Source organism: Danio rerio, chromosome 7 (assembly GCF_052040795.2).
Source record: "Danio rerio strain M-AB ecotype USA chromosome 7, GRCz13ab, whole genome shotgun sequence".
NCBI lineage: Eukaryota > Metazoa > Chordata > Actinopteri > Cypriniformes > Danionidae > Danio > Danio rerio.
The window spans coordinates 40,262,766-40,289,583 of NC_141027.1; the positions used below are offsets into that span (position 1 = coordinate 40,262,766).

At 37.5% G+C, this 26,818-nt stretch overlaps 3 protein-coding genes across 11 annotated transcripts in view; all 3 read left to right on the forward strand.

The window, feature by feature from the left end:
• The window catches only part of esyt2b (extended synaptotagmin-like protein 2b), an 846,120-nt gene that overhangs the window by 565,167 nt on the left and 254,135 nt on the right, over positions 1-26,818 (forward strand). The window lies entirely within an intron of this gene.
• Positions 1-26,818, forward strand: part of sorcs2 (sortilin-related VPS10 domain containing receptor 2) — a 306,229-nt gene that overhangs the window by 156,540 nt on the left and 122,871 nt on the right. For all 7 annotated transcript variants that reach the window (XR_015496019.1, XM_087261591.1, XM_087261592.1 and 4 more), the window contains one exon: positions 11,384-11,483. Coding sequence is in view for 6 of the 7 variants with exons in the window: in XM_087261587.1 (XP_087117713.1) it covers positions 11,384-11,483 (100 nt within the window). In the remaining variant the exon portion in view is untranslated. The remainder of the gene's footprint in view (positions 1-11,383; positions 11,484-26,818) is intronic.
• On the forward strand, positions 4,205-10,354 carry LOC147843132 (uncharacterized). Of its 2 annotated transcripts, none has more exons than XM_087261577.1 (2): positions 4,205-8,395; positions 8,698-10,354. In XM_087261577.1, the coding sequence occupies exons 1-2, from the start codon at positions 5,152-5,154 to the stop codon at positions 8,709-8,711; spliced, it is 3,258 nt and encodes a 1,085-aa protein (XP_087117703.1). In that variant the 5' UTR covers positions 4,205-5,151; the 3' UTR covers positions 8,712-10,354. The 2 variants fall into 2 exon arrangements, with proteins under 2 accessions (XP_087117703.1, XP_087117702.1); XM_087261576.1 differs by having other exon boundaries at positions 4,871-5,523; positions 5,992-10,354.

Below are 26,818 nucleotides of genomic sequence, written 5' to 3' on the forward strand. Positions count from 1 at the left end.
CAGCGAGGGTACTCTGTCTCATAGGCTACATGAGATCAATCAAATGCAGATTCGCAAATTCTTGAAACGCTTCTAAAATGTTTGATGCTTTGAATCACTTCAGTAACTTGACCTGTGTGCTTTCAGTCATTTTTGTCATGTGACCTGGGTGTTTCGGATCATGTTTCGCTTCGGGATCTCAGGCCAGCCATCCCAACTGTTTGCCCGATGACCATTGCCTGACTGATATCTCTTAATAAAGCTACACGTAGATCCTTATCCATTTTCACCTGACTCTCCTTGGTAACAGGATCAATGACTGCTGAAGCATCAGCTTTAAGCACATACTGTAAATCATAAATTATAATAAATAAAAACAAAAAATAGTTATTTAGAATTGAAATATTTATTGCATTTTTTGTAATAAATTATTGCACACACACATTTAATTTGTTTTGAAAGTCAATTTCTGTCCCTGTTCTCTTTCTCTACCTTTTCTTGCTTGGGTGTTTCTTTATTATCCACACTCGTTCTTCACTAGCGGCATTAGTCCTGTCAGCTAATCAGTGGCATTAAATGAGCCATCCGATTAAGTTAGCATCATTAGCGAAACGTTTGGCAACCGAAGCGCAGCGTGCCACACAGTCCTCCAAATTAGTGTTATTAGTTACATAATGTTCCTCTGAGGCCCCTGACATTTCGCTCTCCACAAGAGGATTTACTTAATGAGTTGGCTGTTTCTGGCACTCGCTCCACCAACTCCACTGATGACCTCTGACGAGTTTTACTCCACACTGGAGACACTAAATGCTGCCATTGTCTGATTGCAGATTGTAATTAACAGACTCAACTTCTTTCAATGAATGGCATGTATTAAATTATTACTACAAATTTTTTTTTTATATTAATGTTTTTTTTTTTTTTTGTAATTGATGGTTTTCAATCAAAATGAGAATGTTATGGCACTAATCAAGCCATTTTTTAACAACAGTAATAATTAAACATTGTTTTTGAGATCTGTCTATAATGTCAGCATGAGATTTTTATCTTATTTAATATTTCTTTTTGTTTCGTTTTGTTTTGTTTTGGCAACATGGTGGCTTAGTGGTGAGCACTGTCACCCCAGCAAGGTCGCTGGTTCGAGTGCTGGCTGGGTCAGTTAGCATTTCTATGCATGTTCTCCCTGTGTTGCCGTGCGTTTCTTTCAGGTGCTCGGCTTTCCCCCACAGACCAAAGACATACAGGTAAATTAAACTGACTAAATTGGTCGTAGTGTATGTGTGTGAATGTGAGAGTGTATGGGTGTTTCCCAGTACCGGGGAAAACATATGTAGAGTAAGCTGGTGGTTCATTCCACTGTGGCAACCCCTGGTTAATAAAAGGTCTATGCCGAAGGTAAATAAAATAATTGTTTAATTTTAATTTAATTATTTTATTTTATGCTATTTTAATTATACATTTTTACTTTTTAATTTTATTGTTTTATTTTATTTTAATTATTTTATTTAATTATTTTATTTAATTTTAATAATTTAATTTTATTATTTTTATATTATTATTTATTTTTATTTTATTTTAATTATTTTATTTTAATTATTTCATTTATTTTATTTTAATTATTAAATTTTTATTTATTTAGTTTTATTTTTCATTGTTTAATTGTATTTTACACATTTTTTATTCACCTGTTGATGCCTTACATTGATCTTGATGATTAAATGTCCACATTGCAAAGCATGACCAGTGTTCACTATTATGATATAGAAATTACTTAATAGAGTCTTTTCTTCCCTGTTGTGACCTATATTTGAGTGAAAGAGCTTCTTGTTTCATGAGAAGAAAATGTATGGGAGAATGGGTGGGATTTCCTTATAGTGGATCTTATGTAATTGTCTTACCCTTAAGTAATTTTGATTTACGAATATAGAGGCACATGCAACATGCAAACTTGAAATGCTCCATGCAGGCCACATGGCTGTTTCTCAGTTCATCCTCTAGCTCCTCATCCCTCCCCGATGTCTCCATGTGAGGTGTTGAAGAGCAGACGCCTGGCATAATAATGAGCGGTGGCCCACCTCCTCTACCCTGACCCGCTTTCATGTAAACCTCCCGAGCAGAAACACCTCAGTTCTGCTCCGTTCTGTCAAGTAAGGAACAAAAATGTGAGCTCAGCAGGAGCTCCAGAGAAGAGTTCTGTTCACTTCTGTTTTTTAATTAGCTCTATGGGGGAAGTCTTTAGCGCTGTGTGTTTGTGTGGAGCGATAGTCTTTGATCAGACATTTTGCAGACTGCATCAGCTGCCAGCAACACTGTGCTTTCACTCAAACTAACTCAGAGCTTCACAGTACGTCATTTTGAGCTAAAAGAAAGTGACGTGGTCTCTTTAAATGTGACCCCATGACCTCGACCTTGCTCTCATGTAAGTGTGTTGTGTGATAGTGATTGGCCCTGACAGTGTCAGACCGGTTTAGGCCACAGATCTCTGCCTGCTTGATTTGTGCAAATTTTTCCACACCTGCGATGCTGCCTTGTCATGTCTTCTTCCTACAGTCATTCAAATAACTTCTGCGTGAGCTGACATCAATCTCTGACTGGTTTACCTCACACTAGCTGCCACACTTAATGCATTGACATCTTTAAAACTGATTTGACATTGTCTTCACCAATTCTGCTCAAGCCTTCAACATGCCGTCATGATCGGGATCATATTAAATATTGCGGTTCATTTCTCTGACAGTTGGAAATTGTTTTAGTGTAGTCTAAGTGTTTCTTTCTGACCTTTTAAATTGAATCAGTTTGTTTCTTTCCGTCATTTTATATTAAGTTTTTAATTCAGCCATTAAGTTTGTTGCATACTGTTTAAATTCTGGCATCACCTTTTCAGACTGGCTGTTCAGAAACTGATGTCTTGAAGCATTTTTCTCTCCTTTTGAGTTTGTAAGTGTCAGAATTGCGTTAACATCATTCCCAGAGTGCAGCTGTTTGGCTGAGTTGGGAAAAGTTAGATTTTTTTTGCTGACTGGCTTTGCTGACTCCAGTTTAGATTTAAAAATAAATAAAACTGTCAACATGCTCAAGATCATTTTAGCAATCAGGGGACAAAATGCCATTCTGATCATTTGTGGTCGTTTGTACGTATAATAAATATGTCAAAATGCTGGGTTAAAAACAACCCAAATTTTGGCAACCCAGCACTGGGTCAAACATAGACAAACCAGCTGTGAAAATAGGTTGTTTTGTTGGGATGTGTTTAACCCAGCATGCTATTGTAATTTTAAACCCAACCAGGCCTGTTAGTTAAAACTGACTATACTTGGTTGAATATATTTCAAATTGCATTGGAAAATTGCTTTTCTTACATTGATTTGCTGTCTTGTTAATAGTTCTATAGAATAATTTGCCAATGGGGTAAGCAAAATAATCTTATGTCAAAAGGAAAATCAAGATTATTTTTTTACCCAATTGTTTTAATGAAAACCTCACTTAATTTTGTATTATTATTTCTTAAAGGGGTGGTCTAAAGTGTATTTTTAAGGCTTGGTTGTGTTTATAAGATGCAAAGCAATGTGTGCTCATGCTTCATTTGTAGAAAAATGTTATTTTTTCAGATGTCTTTGATTATATACAGCTACTCAGCTAACATGAAAACGACTGTCATATTTTCTAGTTCCTCTGAAAGGCCCGTCCTCAAGAGGCTCTGATTGGTTCACTAACATAATGTGCTGTGATTCGCGGATTGGCTCCACATCACTATGTCAAGCCTTTACAAGCGCACGTTTTTGCGGTGTGTCAGTCAGAGCAGCTGTTAGCAGCAATAGCTGCCTGAATCAGACAGAAAAAATGGAGAGCACACAGTTGAATCTCAAGCCTAAAATAAATAAATCTAAGCTCTAAAATAAAGTCTGACAAGTGTCTTTCACATATATTCAGAAATAAGCATGTATAAGTAGCATAAAACATTCTTATATCTTTTGCAAGTTTGTTATTTGAGATATAGAACACAGAGAAATCTTTTTTTTTTACAAGATTGTGGGTGGGCGACGCAGTGGCACAGTAGGTAGTGCTGTCGCCTCACAGCAAGAAGGTCGCTGGTTTGAGCCTCGGCTTGGTCAGTTGGGGTTTCTGTGTGGAGTTTGCATGTTCTTCCTGCGTTCGCGTGGGTTTCCTCTGGGTGCTCCGGTTGAATTGTGTAGGCTATATTGTCCGTAGTGTATGAGTGTTGTGACGGCCTGAAAGGTTGGCCGCACAGTTCTGTGTAACAGCGTGCGTATTTATACACACACACACACAACCACACACACAACCACACATACACACACGCAACCATGCAAACATATTCACAGTTATGCAGACATGACATTTCATTTTATAGTTTCTTTCTCCATATCTATTATACAAATCACAACACACATTAGTTTCTTTCTTGTGCTTTATTTATAGAAACCATACATTTTTGTTACTACTAAATTAATTTGGAGTGCACACAAATTAGTTTTGTTGTATGATTAATGTTTGTTTCTTTTTTGAGTTACCGAGTGGCGCGCTGGAGACAAAAAGTGGTGGCCGGGTGGCTTCCGGTGCGGCAAAGATTGGAGTCCGGGCGGGAACGCCGGATTTATGCAAAATGGTTCCGCCCGGGCAAACCAACCGCTTGAATAATGCAGGGGGAGAAGTTATTTTAGATATCCTCTTTGATCAAATATTTATGTATTGATTTTGTTAATTTGTTTATATTGGTTAATGTTTGATTTTATTATTTTTGTGGTAATGTTGTTATTGCATTTATTTTGTTTTTGTGATGTATGTAGTAATGTGAATTTTTGTCTTTATCCCTTTTGTAATTTAAATGAGCTCATCCTTTTCTTTATAAGCCTGGCTGTTCTTCATTGTAGGAGGCTATTTTGTGTTGGTTGGTTATGTTGGCCTCATGTTCCTTTACTTTCTTTTTTTGTTAAATTATATTAATTTGAGGACTTATGTCCTATTTGTTGAGAATAAATCTCAAGTGGAGGATTTTTGGCTTGTGTTCTGTTTCCTTTGACCCTCGGTCCCTTACAGATGGTGTCAGAAGTGGGATGTTGAGTTTGGTTTAGAACACAAGCCAGTCTATTTGCCCCTCGTGGCAGTTTTTTTTCTCTCTCCCCCCCCCCCCCCCCCCCCCCCTTATTCATTATGAGTCGTGTAACCAAGAAAAAGAACCCATCTCTGCATCAAGGAGAAGATAATGATGAAGAGGAAGTCCAAGTGGTGGCTGAAGAGGTTGTTGGAGGAAAGCCAGCAGAGGTAACTGAAGTTTCAGTGGCTGAACTTGCAAGCTTACTAAGAGCACACATGGCCAGGACAGAGTGCCATGAGATGGACAGACAGAGGGAGTATGTGGATCAGGAGCGACGCTTTAAAGCTCTCCAGCACCAATTTAGTTTGCTACAGATGGAGGTTCAAGCCCGCACTTCTCCAACCACTCATCTGCTTGATGATGATCAAGAGGCCTCAGGATGGTCTGATGCAAACCCGCTAAATGCAGATGGACTGCCAGTGACCCAGGTACGTCAGAATAATTCTGATCAAACTGTGGATAACATAGTCCTGCCCCCCTCTCTAGTGCCTAGGCTGGAAAAGTTAAATGAGACTGACGATGTGGAGCACTTTCTAGTCACCTTTGAACGGATTGCTGTTGCTTGTAGATGGAACAGGAGTGACTGGGTCTGGCACCTGATTCCACTGTTGACTGGTAAGGCCAGAGCAGCCTATGTTAATATGGAAGTGACAGAGTCAGCTGATTATGATAAAGTTAAGTCTGCTATTCTGAAGAAATATGACATCAATGTTGAAACATATCGACAAAGGTTTCGTTCTCTGGCTGTTAATCCATCCGAAAGTCCAAAGGAGCTTTATAGCCGTCTTAAAGAGCTGTTTACTAAATGGATTCAACCTAAGGGGAAGACTGTAGAAGAGGTGAGTGAAGCTATTATACTTGAACAGTACCTCAGAATGCTCTCCCCTGAACTGCAGGTGTGGATAAGGGAACGTGACCCTGGATCTGCTTCGGAGGCAGCGTCATGGGCTGATGTGTTTGTGGCAGCTAGAGGAAGGAGTAAGCCTTGGACATTTAAGTCTGGTGGTGAGAATCGCTCTATTAGTATGGGGCAGGGCCGACAGAAGACAGAGGGACAAGGTAAACCTTACTTTGGTAAAGCACCTGGCAATTTGAGTCTGACGTCAAGACGGCCGCCAATATGCCATATGTGTGGGCAAGAAGGGCACATCAAACCAAATTGTCCAAAGAATTCTGTACAGTCTATGCATCTGTGTTTTGTCCCCAAGAGAAACCCTATCCCAGCTGATTCAACCGCTTTAAGGATGACTGTTGTGGAGACGGATGGTAAACTATTGTCTGCTTTAATAGATACTGGCAGTGATCAGACTCTGATGGACAGGAGATTTGTGCCACCGGCTTTGATCGACCAGAGAAATCAGCTGCCCATTCGTTGTGTGCATGGAGATGAGAGGTTGCTGCCCACAGCCAGTATCAGTATGAAGGTAAAAGGGCAAGCATATGTGCTGAAGGTGGGCGTGTCTGACAGCTTACCTTTCCCAATAATTCTGGGTCGTGATCTACCTGTATTATTTGAATTGTTGCATCCAGCACAGGAGTGTAATATGGTAGTCACCCGATCAATGGCGAAACCAAATGAAGAACATGTGCATACATTGAGTACATTACCTTTCTTTGAGACCGAAATAGAGACTGGCGTGGCAAAGAGGAGAAAGACAAGGAGGGAGAAGATCAGAGAAAAGGTAAAACACAATGCCTTTAAACCTTCTGTCTCATGTCATTTGCCTGTTAACTTCCAGTTGCCAACAGACATCATCCAGATGCAACAGAGTGATATCAGCCTGAAGGAGTGTTTGAGTAGATCTGTAGATGCTGAGGAGGAGAAACCTGAGGATGACAAGACTGTGACGTTTGTGAGGATCAAGGGGATACTTTATCGCCAGATTGGGCCACGGAGACAGTTGGTGGTTCCGCAGTGTGTTCGAGAGGTTGTATTACATCTGAGCCACTCTGTTCCTTGGGCTGGCCACCTGGGGAAGAATAAGACCATTGCTCGAATCAAAAGGTATTTCTATTGGCCTGGCTTGGAAGGAGATGTAGCCCAGTTCTGCAAAAGTTGTCCTGTCTGCCAAAAAGTCTCACTCCAGCGACCTAGGAAAGCACCGTTACAACCCCTTCCTATTATCACCACCCCATTTGAAAGGCTTGGGATGGATGTTGTCGGACCTCTTGAAAAGAGTCGATCAGGTAACCGGTTCATGTTGGTGATAACTGATTATGCCACAAGATACCCAGAGGTATTTCCCTTAAGGTCTGTGAAAGCGAAATCTGTTGCTACTTCACTGGTCCAGTTATTTTCCAGAGTTGGTTTCCCCATGGAAATCTTAACTGACCAGGGTACCAATTTTATGTCAACACTGCTAAAACAGGTTTACCGGCTTCTGGGCATTAAGAGCATACGAACTACCCCTTATCATCCTCAAACTGATGGGTTGACCGAACGATTCAATCAGACGTTGAAACAGATGCTCAGGAAATTTGTAACTGAGACCGGCGAGGATTGGGACCAGTGGCTGCCCTATCTTCTATTTGCTTATAGAGAAGTTCCCCAATCTTCTACAGGCTTCTCTCCCTTTGAGTTGCTATACGGTCGTGATGTTCGGGGCCCACTGGCTCTGCTCAAAGAGGTATGGGAAGACAGTCCTGATCAGAAAGAGCCCAATAATGTTGTCTCCTATGTTTTACAGATGAGGGAACGCTTTGAGAAAATGGCCAGTTTGGCCCAAACTAACCTGACTAAAGCTAAAGAACAGCAACGTCTTTGGTATGACCCTGCGGCTCGAGAGAGAAATTTACAAGTTGGTCAGAAGGTACTTGTGATGTTGCCTACTGAGGAAAGTAAGCTGTTGGCTAAATGGCAAGGCCCTTTTGACGTTAAGAGGAAACTCAGTCCCACAACTTATGAGATCTTTACACCGGGTCAAGCACGAGCCAGTCGAGTTCTGCATGTTAACCTGTTAAAAGAGTGGACCCCTCGAGCTAAAGGAGAGTTAAGGTCTCTAATGGTCTGTCGAGTCGGAGAGGAGGAATCAGATGAGCAGTATTTGCCTGAGCCAAATGTGGGAGATCTTGAGCTGGATCATCTGTCTGAGGCACAACAGTCGCAAGTGAGAGCAGTTTGCACTTCTGATGTGTTTTCTGAATTCCCAGGCTTTACCAAACTAATCCAGCATGATATAGTCTTGAAACCTGAGGCTGTTGTGAGACGTCGAAGTTACAGAGTGCCTGAGCGACTGCAGGAGAAGTTGAAGGAAGAAGTGGAAATGATGTTACATCTGGGAATTATTGAGCCATCCCACAGTGAGTGGTGTCATCCGGTTGTCCTCGTTCCCAAGAAAGACGGGAGTATTCGATTTTGTATTGACTTCAGGTATCTGAATTCAGTTTCTAAATTTGATTCTTATCCTACTCCTCGTATTAGTGATCTGATTGACCGATTGGGACAAGCCCAATATATAACGACAATGGATCTTTCTAAAGGCTATTGGCAGATTTCCCTGACCTTGTCTTCTAGGCCGCTCACTGCCTTCAGAACACCATGGGGCCTATTTCATTTTAAGGTGTTACCCTTTGGATTGCATGGAGCTGGTGCGACGTTCCAGAGATTAATGGATAAGGTATTGCATGGATTGACTTTTGCAGCTGCATATATTGATGATATTGTTGTGTACAGCAACACCTGGGATGAACACATGCAGAATCTTCAAGAGGTGATGAGGCGTCTTCAGAGTGCAGGCCTGACTGTTAATCCGAAGAAATGTGCTGTGGCCAAGAGAGAAACTGAATATTTGGGCTATGTCATAGGTCAAGGGATGGTCCGACCGCAAATAGGGAAGATCCAAGCTCTGGAGAAGTGTCCTGTGCCACAAACACGCAAGGATTTGCGATCTTTCTTGGGTATGGCAGGGTTTTACCATCGATTCATACCCAATTTTTCCAGTAGAGCTGCCACGTTGACCGATATGGTGGGGACACGTTGCCCGAATCAGTTGCAGTGGACTGAGGACAAATTGAAAGCTTTCCGAGACATCCAGGGAGCTTTAACGACCAATGCTGTACTTTATAATCCTGACTTTAACCTTCCATTTGTTGTACAGACTGATGCCTCAGAGAGGGGCCTAGGTGCCGTTCTCTTGCAGGGTATGCCTGAAGCCAGACGACCCGTTGCCTTTATCAGCCGAAAGTTGTTCCCAAGGGAGATGCGTTACTCTACCATTGAAAAAGAGTGTTTGGCCGTGAAGTGGGCTTTGGATTCTTTGAGGTACTATCTGTTGGGTGGAGAGTTTGTCTTGGAGACCGATCACAAGGCATTGCAGTGGTTAGAGAAAATGAAGGACACAAATGGGCGGATAACGAGATGGTATCTTGCAATGCAGCCATTCAGTTTCAAAGTACAACATGTGCCGGGAAAAACTAATGTTACTGCTGACTACCTGTCCCGATGCTCTAGTGAAGTTCTGGAAGAGGGGGAGAGTGTGACGGCCTGAAAGGTTGGCCGCACAGTTCTGTGTAACAGCGTGCGTATTTATACACACACACACACAACCACACACACAACCACACATACACACACGCAACCATGCAAACATATTCACAGTTATGCAGACATGACATTTCATTTTATAGTTTCTTTCTCCATATCTATTATACAAATCACAACACACATTAGTTTCTTTCTTGTGCTTTATTTATAGAAACCATACATTTTTGTTACTACTAAATTAATTTGGAGTGCACACAAATTAGTTTTGTTGTATGATTAATGTTTGTTTCTTTTTTGAGTTACCGAGTGGCGCGCTGGAGACAAAAAGTGGTGGCCGGGTGGCTTCCGGTGCGGCAAAGATTGGAGTCCGGGCGGGAACGCCGGATTTATGCAAAATGGTTCCGCCCGGGCAAACCAACCGCTTGAATAATGCAGGGGGAGAAGTTATTTTAGATATCCTCTTTGATCAAATATTTATGTATTGATTTTGTTAATTTGTTTATATTGGTTAATGTTTGATTTTATTATTTTTGTGGTAATGTTGTTATTGCATTTATTTTGTTTTTGTGATGTATGTAGTAATGTGAATTTTTGTCTTTATCCCTTTTGTAATTTAAATGAGCTCATCCTTTTCTTTATAAGCCTGGCTGTTCTTCATTGTAGGAGGCTATTTTGTGTTGGTTGGTTATGTTGGCCTCATGTTCCTTTACTTTCTTTTTTTGTTAAATTATATTAATTTGAGGACTTATGTCCTATTTGTTGAGAATAAATCTCAAGTGGAGGATTTTTGGCTTGTGTTCTGTTTCCTTTGACCCTCGGTCCCTTACAGTGTGAATGAGTATGTGTGGATGTTTCCCAGAGACGGGTTGTGGCTGGAAGGGCATCCGCTGCGTAAAAATGTGCTGGATAAGTTGGCAGTTCATTCCACTGTGGATTGTGTTCCCAGATAAGGACTAAGCCCAAAAGAAAATGAATAAATTAAGATTGTGAATGTTTACAGCAGTTTGACTGATGAGTATGAATTTCCCGTTGTTTACATCCTTGCTTACGTCCTCGCTACAACATACCAATAATGCCAGAAACAATGCATGTAATAGATCAATTTTAACAGATAAAAATGCTTACAGGTTGTGGCTCACAATCCACAGCTTTATCAGTTGCAGGTGTTTTTAACCAAATCCAGTACTGAAATGGGAGAGATTTTAGCAGCTCTCCTTTGTCAAATGCTAGCTAATTCTTTTGAACATAATTAAAAATAAATTGTAAGCACTTCTCTGTTTGTGTCGGGTCCTTTGTAAGCCCAAATACAGAAACAGAACAAGCTCTGTGGAAATAACAGCATTTGGATGGCATTTTAGCTTTCTCTGCTACATTACATCGCCCCTGGCCTTGCCTCTTCGATGTGCAGGGTGTGTACACATGGTGACTGCGCATATCCAGAAGCCCTTGTGATCTCACTAGCCGAATGTATTTTTTCGTAGTCCCCAAACTTTTTTCACTGTAGGCTTTGCTAAGCTGACTATAAAAGCATAATAATATAATTATTATAGAAAAAAATATTTTCCAGTTTGGTAAATATAATCTTTCATCAATACATAGTTTAGTAATTAAAATTTTATTTAGTGCCATGTTTACATTTTTATGCAAACTTAATACTATTTTTTAAATTTTGATTTTCAAACATATAGGAATGTTAAAGAAGTAATAAGTTGATTTTATCCCAGTGCATTGTATTATCTCTTATCCTATGTTTCTGTGTAATTAAATGAGATGATTCTAAAGGCATTTTTCTTACTGTCTTGCAGATCCAGTGATTATGGGTCAACATACACCAAGCTCAACTTGATGCCTGGGACAACCATCATCGTCACAAACTTCTATATCTGCCCCACTAATAAGAAAAAGGTGAGTGGATTATTAACACTTTTACAGTTCTTTGTTTTCGGTTGGGGAAGAAAGAAAATCTCTTTCACACCAAGATGATTTAGAGGGTTCAAACTAAATCTAATAAAGCTTTAGATTTGTAGCATTACACTGTAAAAAGCAATTCGTTTAAACATTGAGTAAACCTGTTGCCCTAAAATATTCAGTACGTGAACTGCAGTACGTGTATAATTTAAAAAATTATTTTACAGGTTATAGTCAATTTAACAGTTCCGAGATACAGTATGACAGATTTAATCACTTTTTAAAAGTAAAGTACAGTAACTAATCGATTTCTACAGTGTATGGTTCATGTTTTTGCTTGTGATACTTAAAGTATGTTACACCTCTTGGCTCTTTAGTGATTAATAAATAAGACTGCATGCATCTTGTGGAAGAGCATTGTTTTGGTTGTTTTTCAGCTCAGTGCACACATGAATGTGGTTCCACAGCATCAGTGCACGCACTGAAATCTGAAGTTTATGTCATCTGAGTGGGTAAGACTAATGCTGTTGTTTTGAGGTACTGAAAACATTGGTCTTGTTAAAATGAATCATGTTTTTAAAGTTGACAAGCTGTCATCTCTGATCCTTGGTGGATGAAACAACTAAAACACAGGCTCAGGAGATAACCGGTTTAGATGGAAAACATCACAACAAGTTTATTATTTAAACAGCTGAAGATATTTTGCAACCCATAAGGTTCATAATTTACACAGTCCATACATGAGAATAAAATCCAGCACAGCACTACAGCTGCTCATAATGCAATATCCCATATACAGTACAGTGCAATATAAAATGAACTCAAGCTACTGATAGAGAACTATAAATGACTTGTACACAAGAAGCCTTGTTCGAATCAATTTTAATACTTTAAAAAGCCAAGGCAATGTTGATTCTAGTTTTATTATGAATTCAGTCATGTTCCCCTTTTTTATGACTAAAGATTTGATTTTGCATGATCCCTGGTGGAGACGTGGTGGCGTAGTAGGTAGTGCTGTCGCCTCACAGCAAGAAAGTTGCTGGTTTGAGCCTCGGCTGGGTCAGTTGACATTTCGATGTGGAGTTTGCATGTCCACACCTACGTTCGCGTAGGTTTCCTCCAGATGCTCCGGTTTCCCTCATACTCCAAAGATATTTGGTACAGGTGCTTTGGGTAAGCTAAAATTGTCCTTAGTGTATGTGTGTGAATAAGAGAGTATGTGTGTTCCCCAGAGATGGGTTGCAGCTGGAAGGGCATCCGCTGCGTAAAACATATGCTGGTTAAGTTGGCATTTCATTCTGCTGTAATAAATATTTCTCCAGAAGGAAAAAAAGCATTTTCACAAAATACTGCGAAACTTGACCTTGCTCCTTTCCACATCACTTGGGAAATATTTAAAAAAGAATTTACAATTTCACAAGAAGGCTAATAATTTAGCCTTCAACTGCATTTGCTCATTATTTAAATTTTACAGGAAAACAGCAAAGGAAAAAGTCACATAGTGTACCATATGTTGAGTTTGGAAACTAATTAGGATGCATAAACCCTCTTAGTGCTATATTTATACAATCTTTGTACAAATCTTGGCAGCAGCATATTTTAACCCAGATCATGGGTTGTATAAAATTGCATCTAAAGCTCCATATGGTTCCTCTCAATATCTGAATGTATTTAAATGCAGCTAATAAATATGTCCTGTGACTATAATTAAATGTGAGGAGTTTAAGGTCATGTGTTTTTTCCCTCCCTTATGGAGATTGATGGTAATGATCAACCCTAGAGCAACTACGACATGTTCAAGCATGTCAAAGTCATCCTAATGAAGTTTACAGGGATCTCCTGCTCATTAGCAATCTCCTCACAACCTCTTAAACATGAAAACACACAGACGTCACAGCTGAATAACTGCTAGCTGTCTGTAACAGGCAGTTTACAGACACACATCAAAGCTCCACTGCCATCCTTCAGCTCAAATCACTATGCACATTATTAATAATTAACAGGAAAATAGCTGTTATTCCACATGATATAAAGTACATTTAAGGCCATTACTGTTTAATGTTTGTAGCTGCAAAGTGAACTGTACAGGAAGTAACTAAGTGTCGACTTGGAACAACAGCTGAACCTCTTTCCCACGTTAGACACTTTTATCACAAAATCTTGGACAACCGTACCTTGACTGACGACACAAAGAGTGTTTTGAACAGGACAGGACAATACATGCACTTTCTCCAGTGACTGGTCAAAAGTGGCTTTCATGAAAACAGACACTTGCAGGCTTCTAGAGAACAAGCCTTGAGTGTCTTCATCGACGGCTCAGTCGTCTGGGGTGTTTACACTGAGTCTCAGGAAAAACCTCTGTTTGTTCTTGGTGACCAATATATTTCAACTCTGACTCATGTGACACTTCTGCTACTGGACATTGTTGACGCATTGTAAATAAGGAATATCAGGTGATGGGCAGTTTAATTTTTAATTAAACACATACAGTATGTAAATATATTTGTTTTAAAGAATGTAGTGATGCCAAAAAAATGGAGATGAGGATGTTACATCACAAGCTATGTTTCCATCCACTTATTTTGATGCACATTTTGAAATATTGCATTAAAAAACTTAATGAAAAAGCCAAGATAAAAAAATGATCCACACAACTGAGTAGGTTGAACTTTTTATGCATAAACTACAATAGAAAGACATTTATAGAATAAATTCCAGCATGCACATCAAATAAGACATTGGATTTTGTTGTAACAGATCATATGATAAAAAAATGGGTACATTAATGGACAAACCGAAGTACCGATGGCACTGCACAACATCTGAAATTTGTTGTGGTCATTACAAAATCTCTTAGGATAAAGTCTGTCTTCAAAGTGGTTTAGTATTATTACCTCCAGAGTAGTCTTGAGTTTCACCTCCAAAGGTCACCATGCTTTCATGGTGTTTCATCTTTGTCTTCTGAAGCGCATTTAATTTATTTTACAGTTTAAGAAAAAGAGCCATAGTGCAGGGGTGGGCAATACATTTTTCCAAGGGGCCACATTAAACTCTGGGCGGTTTTAGAGGGGCAGACCAATACAGTTGATTTTGTTTTCCAAAAAAAAAAAAAATAAATAAATTCAGTACAACTATTCAATAAACATTCATAACAACTCTAAAGTAAAAAAGGGTACATTTTACACAAAAGTATTTTAAAGTATTTTAAAGACCAGCATCACATTATCAACTTATTGTCACTGGGTTGTTTGATTACTTCATCTTTGTTAATTTTTATTTATTTATTTATTTATTTATACATTCATTCATTCGTTTTTTTATTTTCATTGAGAGAATTATAACCTGTGTTAGGCTGAACAAATGCACTAAAGTCAGGTTAAATGTGAGGTGGATATGTAATGTAATGATAATCACTGAAAGAGGATCTGTATCTGCATTTGTTAAATTGTTAATCTGAGGTAATTAGACTACCTTTATTGTATTTCAAAATTTTAATTCCAAGCTGCCTGGTCGGTTTCTGTCACATGACTCGTGGTTCCCTTGTGGCACTCTGAAATGTTTTGGTTTTTTCAACTCCCAGCGCTTAGAAAACGTGAGCGAGACATACGTGTACTGTACTGCATGTGCATCACCTCCTAGCACACTAAACCCGCGTGTCTCTATTTCAAATAATAAAACTTAGCCTGCAAAAGGCGCTATATGTGACAGTCTTCTTTTGTTGACTTGCAATATCAGACCTGCGCATTGCAAGGCCCTGTTTGCAGTTGAATGTAATTTAAATTAAATAAATACTTCACGCAGGCCGATCAAAAAAGTGCAGCGAGCCGCATGTGGCCTAGGGACATTAAATGCTCAGGTCTGCCATAGTGGCTACTGCCACTGCAAATTTCATTTTGTACCATTTGACTCACTGGATGGAAATAATGCTTTATTATAAAACTTAAAAACTAACTAAATTTAAAAAAATATATATAAACAGTTTTTTTTCCCAAAAATATGTTTGTCTTTTTAAATTATCGAAATGTATTTGTAATCTATTTAAAATATTTAGTATTTTAAATTAATTCAACTGAATTTAATTTTATGTATATTGACTTTTACAATTTAATGATTTTAACAAAAAGCTATTTTAGTTTTTAACATACTTTTTTTTTTTCTTCAAAGAATCCCTTGTTTTCTAATGGTTAACCAAACATAGTTCCGATCCACACTTACACCATTGGTTATGATGTTACTGTGTCTGAATAGTCAGGTAAACAAGAGTGTTTATGCTTCAGCTGGGTTGCTCTGCCCTGTCTGAGTGTGTATTTATAAATCCAAATGTGTGTGAGTTTGTGAGAGAGAGAGAAAGTGGTGGTGAACGTGCTGCTACACCCCACAGGTCACCGTACAACTACACAGTGTCAATCAGTGTAGCGTTAGACAGCGTCCTAGCATAGAGGAGCAGGATCAAACGCCACTGATCCAAAACCAAAGCGTCTGGCCCCTCATTTCTACAGCGCTGAGCCCAGCCGAGCGTGAATGAGAGAAAGAGGCACAGAAAGAAAGAAGCATCAGAGGGGAAGCCAGAAAGACTGGCAGCAGTTGCAAATAAAGCTATCCTTGTCTCTAATATATCTGACCTCCATTAAATCACATTTCTAAGTCCTAAACGAAGATGAGCAGTATCTTTTCTCAGTCTCTAATTAGTCATATTCAGCAGTGGAATTAACAGCAGCTGATGCTGCAGTAATGCATTCAGTGCGTCTGCGTTCATTTTATTAATAGCTTGCACAGTTCAGACAAAGGGTTTAAGCAAACAGTTTAATTTCAAACGGCATAAATTTGACTTCTTTTGTCTCGCTTTATCTCTTACCAGAACTTCAGCAAGCAATTATTCAGAAACTAATGTGAGATTTGTCCACGCTGGAGATACGGGAAAAGTTCATTAATGGGAAATAGCCTTCAAAATGAGAAAGCACAACGTTTCTACTTCATCATAGAAACAATTTTAATTTTCTGATACTTTTATGGTTTGCTTGAAGCACATATATTCCATATTATTTAAATGTGCGGATGTTCAGTGCATATTCAGGTTTTTAATGTCCCAGATACACTAAATCTAAATGGAATGGATTGCCTTACTGCTGCAATAGCATGCAACTTTCCTTATAATAATACAATTATTTGAGAGACACTTCCTCTTTACATTCAGCATTTCATATTGGCAGTTGCAGCAATATTTTCACAACTGTCTTATTCAATTTCTTCATAGTCAATATTTTGATCCCCTACAGAAGATAATTGAGCTTAATTTCTTTGTAGTACTGTGAAGCCATTCATTTTAAAAATATGCATTAAAATGGCTGCTAAACAAATAGAGAAACAACAAGATATTCTTGTGAGCTTATTTTATCCAAAACATTGTTTTGCATGGCAAAGATGCAGCTTTTACCTTTTCCTGCTGATTGTTTTCCAAACAGGAAAGGTCACAAACCCTTTTTTTTTTCTTTTTTTAGAATTTTATATGGTGTGGTGTTTTCCATGTACAGTTAGATGGTGTAATCCTGCCATATATAAATTGCAGTCTCTGAGGTGTGTTTTATGAACTGTGGTTATGATGCCTACAGAAAAGTCCTCTCCCGTTCTCAGCGACTCGTTCTGTTGGAAAAACTCCCATTACTTCAGCAGCTGAAGTCAGAGCAAGAGGCCAGATTAAAATCTCCATGCTCAGTGTCCTGAAACCGAGCTAAAACAGATATAAAAGACAGCGGCTATCTCTGACATTTGGGAGTTTAATACATGCATTGGAAAGTGAGTGAAGCAAACCAGTGTTCACAGCCTCCAGCTCCGGAAAGCAGAAGGGCCGTGTCCGAGAATATGACTGGCTAATGCAACGATGTTCCTCTGGGTGGAAGTTTCTCATAGAGCCACGAAAGAGGGATGAGAGATAAAAGCCGAGAGATGTCCTTAAAGCTGCTTTATCTTTAAGAATTTAGCAGGATTTTCTCACATTTACTCATTCTTTAGTGAAGGATTTTATAGTTGCTCTTGCTGGTTTTATTCCTTCAACATGAAGCTCATGAGACTTTTCTGTATGGCATATTTAACCCAATGCAATACAGTACCTATAGTTACTTGAAGAGCTGTTTTTTAAATGGAAGGTAATTTACATTTACTCATTATTATGCATTATCAGTATTGTGGATGTTATTAAAATCTACTAATTAACTAAACCCCATTAAATTTTACATTTCAAATTATGCTGATATTGTGAATGCTGGCACTTCACAATATCAACTTGTCAAATTGAAAAGGACATTCAGCCAAATATTAATGGCAGACAAAGCACTCAAAAAAAATTAATTTAGAAAGCTCTTTGTTTATGAATCTTGTCTATTAATGCTGAAAATTGATTTGATTTAATTATCAATATTTCTTTATTTAATATTGATAATGTCTTGTCTTGTCTCATTGTAATAACTTGAATGTCTGGATACTATTTTGCAAACACAGGCTCATTGTGAAAACGGGCCCCTGTATACATTTCTGGAGAGTGTGAAATATGTAACCATAGCTACGTATGGCTGCATTTCATCTTAAACATATGGCTGCATTTCGTTGTAAAACAAACGCTACACGGTAGTATGACGGCTTCTGTTTCTTTTCATGCTACTAACTGACCACTTACCTCTGTGTGGGTGGCTTTTCTTCTGTTACCCATTTGCCTAGTAGCTTTCCATGTATGTTGGGGACTTGAGATGCAGAGAGGAGTAAATCAAAAAATAGATAAAACAAAAGGCAAAAAATAAAATAAGTAAATAACGTAACGTAGTAAGATTAAAAAACGTGTTAAAAAATAAGGTGAGGGCTTTTCTTTGTCTGGATTGCTTTTGAAAACACTGTTGGTTGGGTTTATTGAAGTGGGTGGACCAGTACTGTCGCAAACTTAACTTCCGCTTAACTTATCGCTTAGTCAGTAAGTCAGTTGACAGCGACCTATGGTGGATATACGTGAGAACAACCGGTGTGAGTGGCACTCGCGAGAGAATTTTGAGATCTGAAAATGCGTACATAGTGGCCTCTGGTGGATTCGCAAAAATTAAAACTGCTAAAAAAGTACTTCCTGTGATGTATTTCACACTCTCCATAAATGTATATATGGGGACATTTCAATAATGAGCCTTGGTTTATTGTTGCTGTTCTGGTCTATTTGGACCTAAAACAATATATTATTTTAAAGACTTATTATTAAATATTAATAAATCCATGGTAATATCATTGTAAACATATTTATAATTCAACTCTTAAAGCAATATTTAAACAATAATACATTAATGTTTTTAACTTTATCTTTTAAAATAATTGTAAACATCTAAAAAAAAAAAAAAGAAGTCTTCTTTGAGAGTATTATAGAATTTCTAAAGTTTTGTTTCTTTACTAAAAACAATACAAATCTGTATTTATCTTTTCCAGGTTAAAACAGACCCAAATGCGTCATGAGGGTTTAGCGATTAAGGAGTCAATTAGGTAGACCATCGTTTAGCCAAGTATAAGTGTTACAAATCACTTCTTTGGTCATGGGCTCTTTAAAGTGTAATGAGCTTTAAATTCCTGTGTACTGTGTGCCTACATCCACACACACACATGCACACACACATACACACATATACAGCCTGACACCAATAAAGCAAGCCACACACCCATAAGCACACTTAGGCATACTAAAACACTGCCTGAATTTTGAAGTGTTTTTGAATCACTTCAGTAATCATCCTGCTGGTGCTGCATGAGAATATCATCAGACTCTGTAATGAAGTTTCTGATGTCACAGTGACCTTGTTTATGCTCTTGACCTTGCGGAAAGATCAATAGCACTGATAAATGTCGCTGATTTATTTTCACACACTGTTTGCCCTCTTGTCATCACTACCATTACATGGAATTTGTGACGGATAAAATGGATCGGTCTGACCTGATTTTCCATAACCAATCAATAAAAGACAAAACTCAGTACCTTCATTGTGCTACGAAGTCTGATGACCAAGTTCTTTTGCTTTTTCATGCTAAATGGAAGAGAATGGAAGATATTCATAGCAGCTTTGATTTACCAAGGGAGCTTTTCTGCTTTTCTACCTTGTGCTCAGTCTAAGCCAAAGACTCAAAGCTGATTTGAGACAATTCCCACAAAATCTATGCAAATAAATATGAAGTGTAAGCTAAACTTTGTGATTTCTGGAGCCTCACTAAACATGACTGCAAAAACACGTTGTCGACTGCCAGATATGTGAGAAAACAATTCAGCAAAAATTCTCACTTCAGCTTTAATGTTTAAAAATGTCATTAGCATTCATCCTGCTAACACATTTTTTGTGCCTGTCATAATTTCAGCTTGGTTTTCTATAATTATCTGTTGACATTAGATAAATGTGTGTTAATTACACACAACACAAATATCACGACACATTAAAGGTCATGCATACATTTTGAGTTACATTTTGTGGCTCTGATTTGTGAGAGCCTTAATGAATCGCTCTGCTGTTTGCATGCTTGTAGCCTACAGTTCACATGTGCACAAATTAATTATATACACATTTAATTTAATGCAAAGATGATGAAAGTCATCTGTTGAACAAAAAAAAAATGATGGTGTTAAAGTTAGTTTCTTAAATATGCCTCATATCTCTGTTCAGTGTTTTAAGGTGTCTGAAATGTTAAATGTCTGACCCTGGATGGTTACAGTATGTGCACCCCATCATTTGCTCTTCTCTTGGTTCATTATTCCTCATATAGTGTGATTTCATTTCATTCACGAAAACCTAACATACTGACGAGAAAATAAACAGCAGCACATCTTTGATGATCCCCAGCCACTGGTTTTTCGTGCCAACAGTCTGCTAATGTTTTTGCTTAATGATGCATGTAATATTATGTAGGCTACAGTAGTTAATACAAACCAAACTAATGACTTTTGCATCTTTTTTATTGATTGGTTTGTTTACACGACTTAATATACTAACCTTAAATGAGTTACAGATTGAATACATTAAATAAATAGGTGAAGTGAGAGGTTCATATAGTAAAAGGAAAGACATGAAGCAAAAATTATTAGACGTGAAGAATGTTTTTTCTAGCCTACTAGCCTAAAATCACACTGTCAGATCAATACAACAGTCAGTTGGATTCACAAGAGATTCTGTTTCTCTAGCTCAGTATTTTTGTGTCTCAAACTTTGATGTAGCATGCTCGAAACTTCATTTTATTTATAATGTTATTTATTAGTATATATTTTTGGATGATGTCCAAGTGTGTGACACTAGCTATGTTTTCACTGCTTCAAGTAATCCATTAGTAATCAAATTGATTACTCAGTCTGACTGAAACTCACCCATGACTTCATGTAAACACACAAATCAAACTGACTGAACTTGAAGGACCGAAGTCTATACATATAATGTTAGAATTTTTACAATCTGTAATGGGAATACTGTACATTCATTCAGATTAATGAAAAGCTAGTGCATGTAAACAATGCTATTTCATGCATATATATTTTTTACATCATTAAAGAGTTGGACCCTCATGCTCAAGCATGAGTCAAGTTTCAAAAAATGATTTGGACTTATTTCTTTTCCAAAAATGCTACTTCTGGGCTATAACTAGTTTGAAAAATTTGACATGTATTTAACCCAGGGCAAAAAAAAAATCAGTATTCTCTTCCTGAAATGGCATGTGTGTGAAAAAAACAAGCAGAAGCGTGGACCTATGACCCCACAACAGTGCTAAACAGGATTTGGTTGCAAATTAGTTTAAAAAAAAATGTGTTTTTGGATGTGAAGATAAGCTGATCTTGTTTATCAATAGCTAATTTAACCCTTGCACACTGAATACAAACCTAACAGATCACTTAGATCATTAGGATGAAGTAAATTAGAAATTCCAAGAGCAGGGTGAATCCCCCTTTAGCTACTACATCCCTCACTGCTAGAATCAGCTTCCAGAAATAATCAGATGTGCTCCAATATTAGGCACAATCAAATCGAGACTGAAATCTCGATCTGTTTAGCTGTGCCTTTACTGAATGAGCACTGTGCTACATCCGACAGATCGCACTATTATGTCTTTTTTTCTTTTTCATTCTTTTATAACCTGTTTTAACACATTTAAAAAACGTTTTTATCTGTTTTAATCATTTTTAACTCTTTTAATGATTGTTATTTTCTTTTTTCTTATATTCTTGTTTATTTAAAGCTCTGTGAATTACTATTGTGTATGAAATGTGCTATATAAATAAATAAATCTTGCCTTGTCCTGCCTTTCACACGTAAGCTTTACAACTGAGTAATTTAGATCGCTTTTATACTTTCACAACAACACATCTGGCTTTTGACATGACACACCATAGCCATTTTTAATGCAGATATTAGAGCTGCCGGATTCACATTAAGTCATTAATTTCTCCTACTTGAAACTTAATAAAAGTAAGTGGCTGTTCAAATGGGAGAAGAATACAGTAAATATTCTAATCACATGAACTGTGTGTGTATGTTTATGACACATAGTCAAAGTATGTGTGAAATTATTGTTATTGCCATCAATGTCAATCTGTATTTTACAAAGCACAAATATTTAGTCTTTGCTACAGAACCTGTTATAAAATGTCAAAAACATAAACAAACATTATTTCATTAAAAACACTGATGCGTTTTGAACTTTGACAAGCATTGTATTCATCTTTCTCTGGCTTTGCGGGGGCGGAGCAGATTTGAATTTAGCAGCTAATCGCTGATGTACTGAATGTCCTAAGCAATTTGGTGTGCTCGTTCAATCCAGGGACCAGCCAAGATTGATCAAACTGCTGTGATTGTATGTGTTAAAGGTTTACAATTACAAAGTTGTTCCCCTGTTTTATTTACAACGATATCACAGGATGTAGTTAGTCATCAAGCAGAAGATGATGTGCTTGCACACTGTTCACTTAGCAGATCCGCCCTCGGCACGCTACCAGGCATTAGTTTTTTCTAGAGAGAATCAAAAAGATGTAACTGGCTTAAAACTATTAAACAGTTAAAGACTTTAGGAGAAAAGATGGCTGCAGTAGTACTACATATGTACTTACGAATAATATGAGATTGGGCAAAATGAGCATGAAACATCTCTTTTAACCCCTAATTTCTCTATTTCAAGAGTTCACACTTAGCTGGTGATTGGTAATAAGCTAGTTTAACATGCTGTCCTGGTAGAGAGCCCTGAGCTCATGAGATCCTCGAGCTCGGGGCTCCCTCCCGTTGCAGGGCGTGAGGGGAGTTTGAGGTAGATCTCCGCCATGCTGCCCTATAGAGGAAAAAGAGGTGGAGAGGGGGTGGAAGGGGGGATTCTTCAAGACGAGGATGACTAAAGGTAAGTTAGGTTACTGAGTTAGGAATCGTCTGCTGGGGGGTTCGTGCATTAGTTTGACTCTGGGCCAGCCGTGTCAATCATAAGCACGTGATCCCCTTGAAATTAATTTATAAATAAACTTCACTTTGAGAGAAATTTAGTTCTATTTATTAGTTAAAATGACAATATTATCCCTAGACTTTTAAGTGACAAACAAAAGATACACACTTTGAACATACAAAGACAAGTAGAAGATCATCCAAGAACTTTGTTTTTGTTTTGATACTAATCTTACAAACTTTTTAGGATAGATTGCATGGAAATTGGGTTCCATGGACAGTTTTATGATATTTGATTGATTTTTTTTCCTGGTATTCTGAGATGGATTGGCTGTGACTGCACTCTAAAATAGTTTAATCATTCCTGGATGGCCGCCAAAGTGTTTGAGGATAAATTTATTGTTGGTAAAAAGAGGTGATGGAGGTTGGAGATAAATTCATGATGACGTGGAGTGTCTTTGAGGGCTCACAGATGGATTGATTGTGTCTGTTTTCGGCTGGTATGGAATTTTGGCTGCATCGTTGAACTGAAATATCTCCTCTTGTGAAACGGAGATGGATGATGGGAAATATTTTAATTATCTGACATTACACACACACACATGCACATACACTGATCTGTGCTGCATTAGAACCCTTATAAAAATTATATTTTGGACCCTGATTTATATATTTGATGGATTTGAAATGAAAAATGTATATATTGTTCATAGTGTACCAGGCAAAAGATTCTGTCCTATGCTACTTTTTAAAAATGTCACACCCAGGAGAATTTCACAAGTGTGCAGATGTTTCTGTAAAATAAACATTTGTGATTTGAATCCTGGGGCAGCATGGTGGTTCAGTGGTTAGCACTGTCGCCTCACAGCAAGAAGGTCGCTGGTTTGAGTCCCAGATGGGTATGTTGATATTTTTTTGTGGAGTTTGCATGTTCTCCCCGTGTTGGCATCTCCCAGTGTTTCCTTTGTGTGCTCCGGTTTCCCCCCACAGTCTAAAGACATGGTGAATTGAATAAACTAAATTAGCCATAGTGAATGAGTGTGTGACTGTGGGTTGCAGCTGGAAGTTGGCGGTTCATTCCGCTGTGGCGACCCCTGATCAATAAAAAGACTAAGCCGAAGGAAAGGAGATGATTTGAATCCTATCTTTTGATATGGACAGTCTTATTTGATCATGATCATATTTTTTCGATGGGTAGAAGTCAACTGAAATATAGTTCCAAATGAGGACAGTGACAGTTCCATGTGTCTAAGTGTGAAGAATATTGTAATCATTTGAAGCAGCTTATTCCATTATTCAATTTGAATAATGGAGCCAATGTAAAATTAATGTAAAATCTTGGAAACACTTTAGTTTATGGATAAATTATCATGATCTTATTTTACATCCCTAATCCTACATAATACCTAAACCCAAATACTACCTTAATACATATAATTACGCAGCAATTTTTTTCAAAAACGCAGGAGTTTATTAAAGCAAAAGTCAAAGTTAATGTTTTTTTAAGCCTTAAAACAAAGTGTGACCACTTATGATAATATACAATAGCACAATAATACAATAATACAATAACTCTGTACTGTGAGTCTGTGTCAGAAAGAAATAAATTTTCTTATTTTGTCACACTAGAAGTATAAAGTTCTTTCTGCGATTTTTGTCAAAATTTAGTTACTCACATATTCTTATTAAATCACAATTTATTTACATTATGTTGAACAATTGTTTACTAAGTCTATAAGGTTCTTTCTGTAAGCCAATCAGTATTTTGAATGCACGCACAAGGACCATTTAGGATCAGCTTTCTTTGTCATTTTGCCATATTGCTTCGTTGTTCATATATATATATATATATATATATATATATATATATATATATATATATATATATATATATATATATATATATATATATATATATATATAATGTATTATAAATTAATATATTATTATATATTAATATATATTAAATGTTAAATATTTTTATTTGTGTATATATAGTCAGTGAAACATTTTTTTGTGTTTATTGAACTTTGTTAAACATCTCATTTACTCATCGTCTGTTTTCTTTTAAAGTCTTTAAATTTGATATTAAGCCTTGAAGGGCAAATACTTAATTTAATTAATGGGGTCTTAATTACAACAATAAATATTTTTATATTTATTATATAAAATGAACATCTGCACTGAACAAAATACTGTATTTAGCACAGCCTTGTATGCTTAGGCCCATTCCCAATTCTACCCCTTAGCTCTTCCCCCTTCCCTTTCCCCTCGTTTTGCGCGTTCACGTCAAGGGGTAAGGGTGTCCCAATTCTCTTTAGCTTGAAGGTGTAGGGCTAAAGGGACTCACTCGGAACCAAGGGGTAAGAAAATTTCCCCGAATACACAAGCCACAACGGCAGTATTGCTGAAGCCTGAAGTAAGGAGATCCACAAATTTGTATTTTTTTTGTCATTATTACAAATATTTACGACAAACACGTTTTTAATATATTCATAACCGTGCTCATGTTTTACCGCCATGCACTGGAGTACCCTGTCAGAAAAGTTTAGTGGCTGAGAATGAGCTTTTTACAGTGTCTGCTATAATGTTAGTGTTGTTTTCGTGTGTTTACATAGATGAATATGGCCATGGTGTAAATACGCAGTGCTGTACAGTCTTTTTGCCACATTAGATTATAACATTATATATGCTATGATAACATAATATATGCCTTCAGTGATTTCCTGAAGATCAATACAAAAAATTGCACAACTGGAATCACTACAGAAGTCGCGGTTGTCTGATCTCATATGAAGCATGAGATTGTGATGACAAATGATGACGTGTGCAGGTTCTGTAGTCTCAATTCTTAGGGGTACATTTTGAAGACCTTCCTCTTAACCCTTGGATGTAAGGTCCAAGGGGAAAGGGAAGGGGTAGGGGTACAAAAATAGAATTAGGATTGGGCCTTAATTTGAAGAAGAAAAAATATTCATCCTAAAACACTAAATAAATATAAAAATGTATAGAAAGCTATTTCTATTAAATTAATAAGCAAGCTGGTTGTTTTTGTTAAAAAATGAATACTTCAATTATTGATCTGAAGGATAGAACTTTAGAATTTCAAGCAGAAAATGACTTTTTTAGAATTAGAAGGTTCTATCTGCATTTGCCCTGTTTGTTTTACTCCAACAATCTTTAGAGAATTTTGATAATTTAAATTTACAGTACATTTACAATAGGCTCTCTGTCAAGTTAATGTATGAAAGAGAAGTGTTACACACATATTGCTTGCTATATGAAATGAGCGCAGATAGAACCTTATAATTCCAAGGTGACGATTTGATGTTTTAACAAAACATTCACTGTCTAAATAAATAAAAAATCTGATCTTTCTGAGTGAACTTTAAAAAATCCTAAAAAAAAATGTATAAACACTTTCAATAGTACATCTGTTTTGCTGACATAGTGGATTTGATATGCAGTCCCAAAAGATTTCCTTCATTTAGATTCCCATCATTTGTCACTCCTAATGAGCTATAGAATTAATTAGCAGTTTTTATGTTAAAGCCCCATACACGAATACTGTACTCGTGTTGAGTCAACAACAGGGTAATTTTCCTCTTTTGCATGTCGTGACACTGAGGAATCCCCAAGCTGTTTGTTAGTGAATGCTCTTTCTCTGATGCTCTCTCTCATTTCCTGTGACAGATGGTTTAGTGCTGAAGTGCATTAAGGTCACTCTCAGCAGACTGACAGCCTCTGCTTGTGCTGGTTTATTGTTCTCTGACGTTCACACACTGATTCCTTTGTTTTTGTTTCCCTTGTTCCTTATTGCCAAGTTGATGTTTGGATAATGACAGCTCGGTGGCAGGAGTCTGCTTGTACACATACTGACACTCATCTTTGGCAAATGATATTTTTTGGCAATCT

Coding starts and splice junctions, on each gene's coding strand:
- LOC147843132 (XM_087261576.1), top strand. CDS start 5,152: ATGAGTCGTGTAACCAAGAAAAAGAACCCATCTCTGCATCAAGGAGAA. Junction 5,524..5,991: donor ATGGACTGCCAGTGACCCAG/GTACGTCAGAAT, acceptor CCTGAACTGCAG/GTGTGGATAAGGGAACGTGA.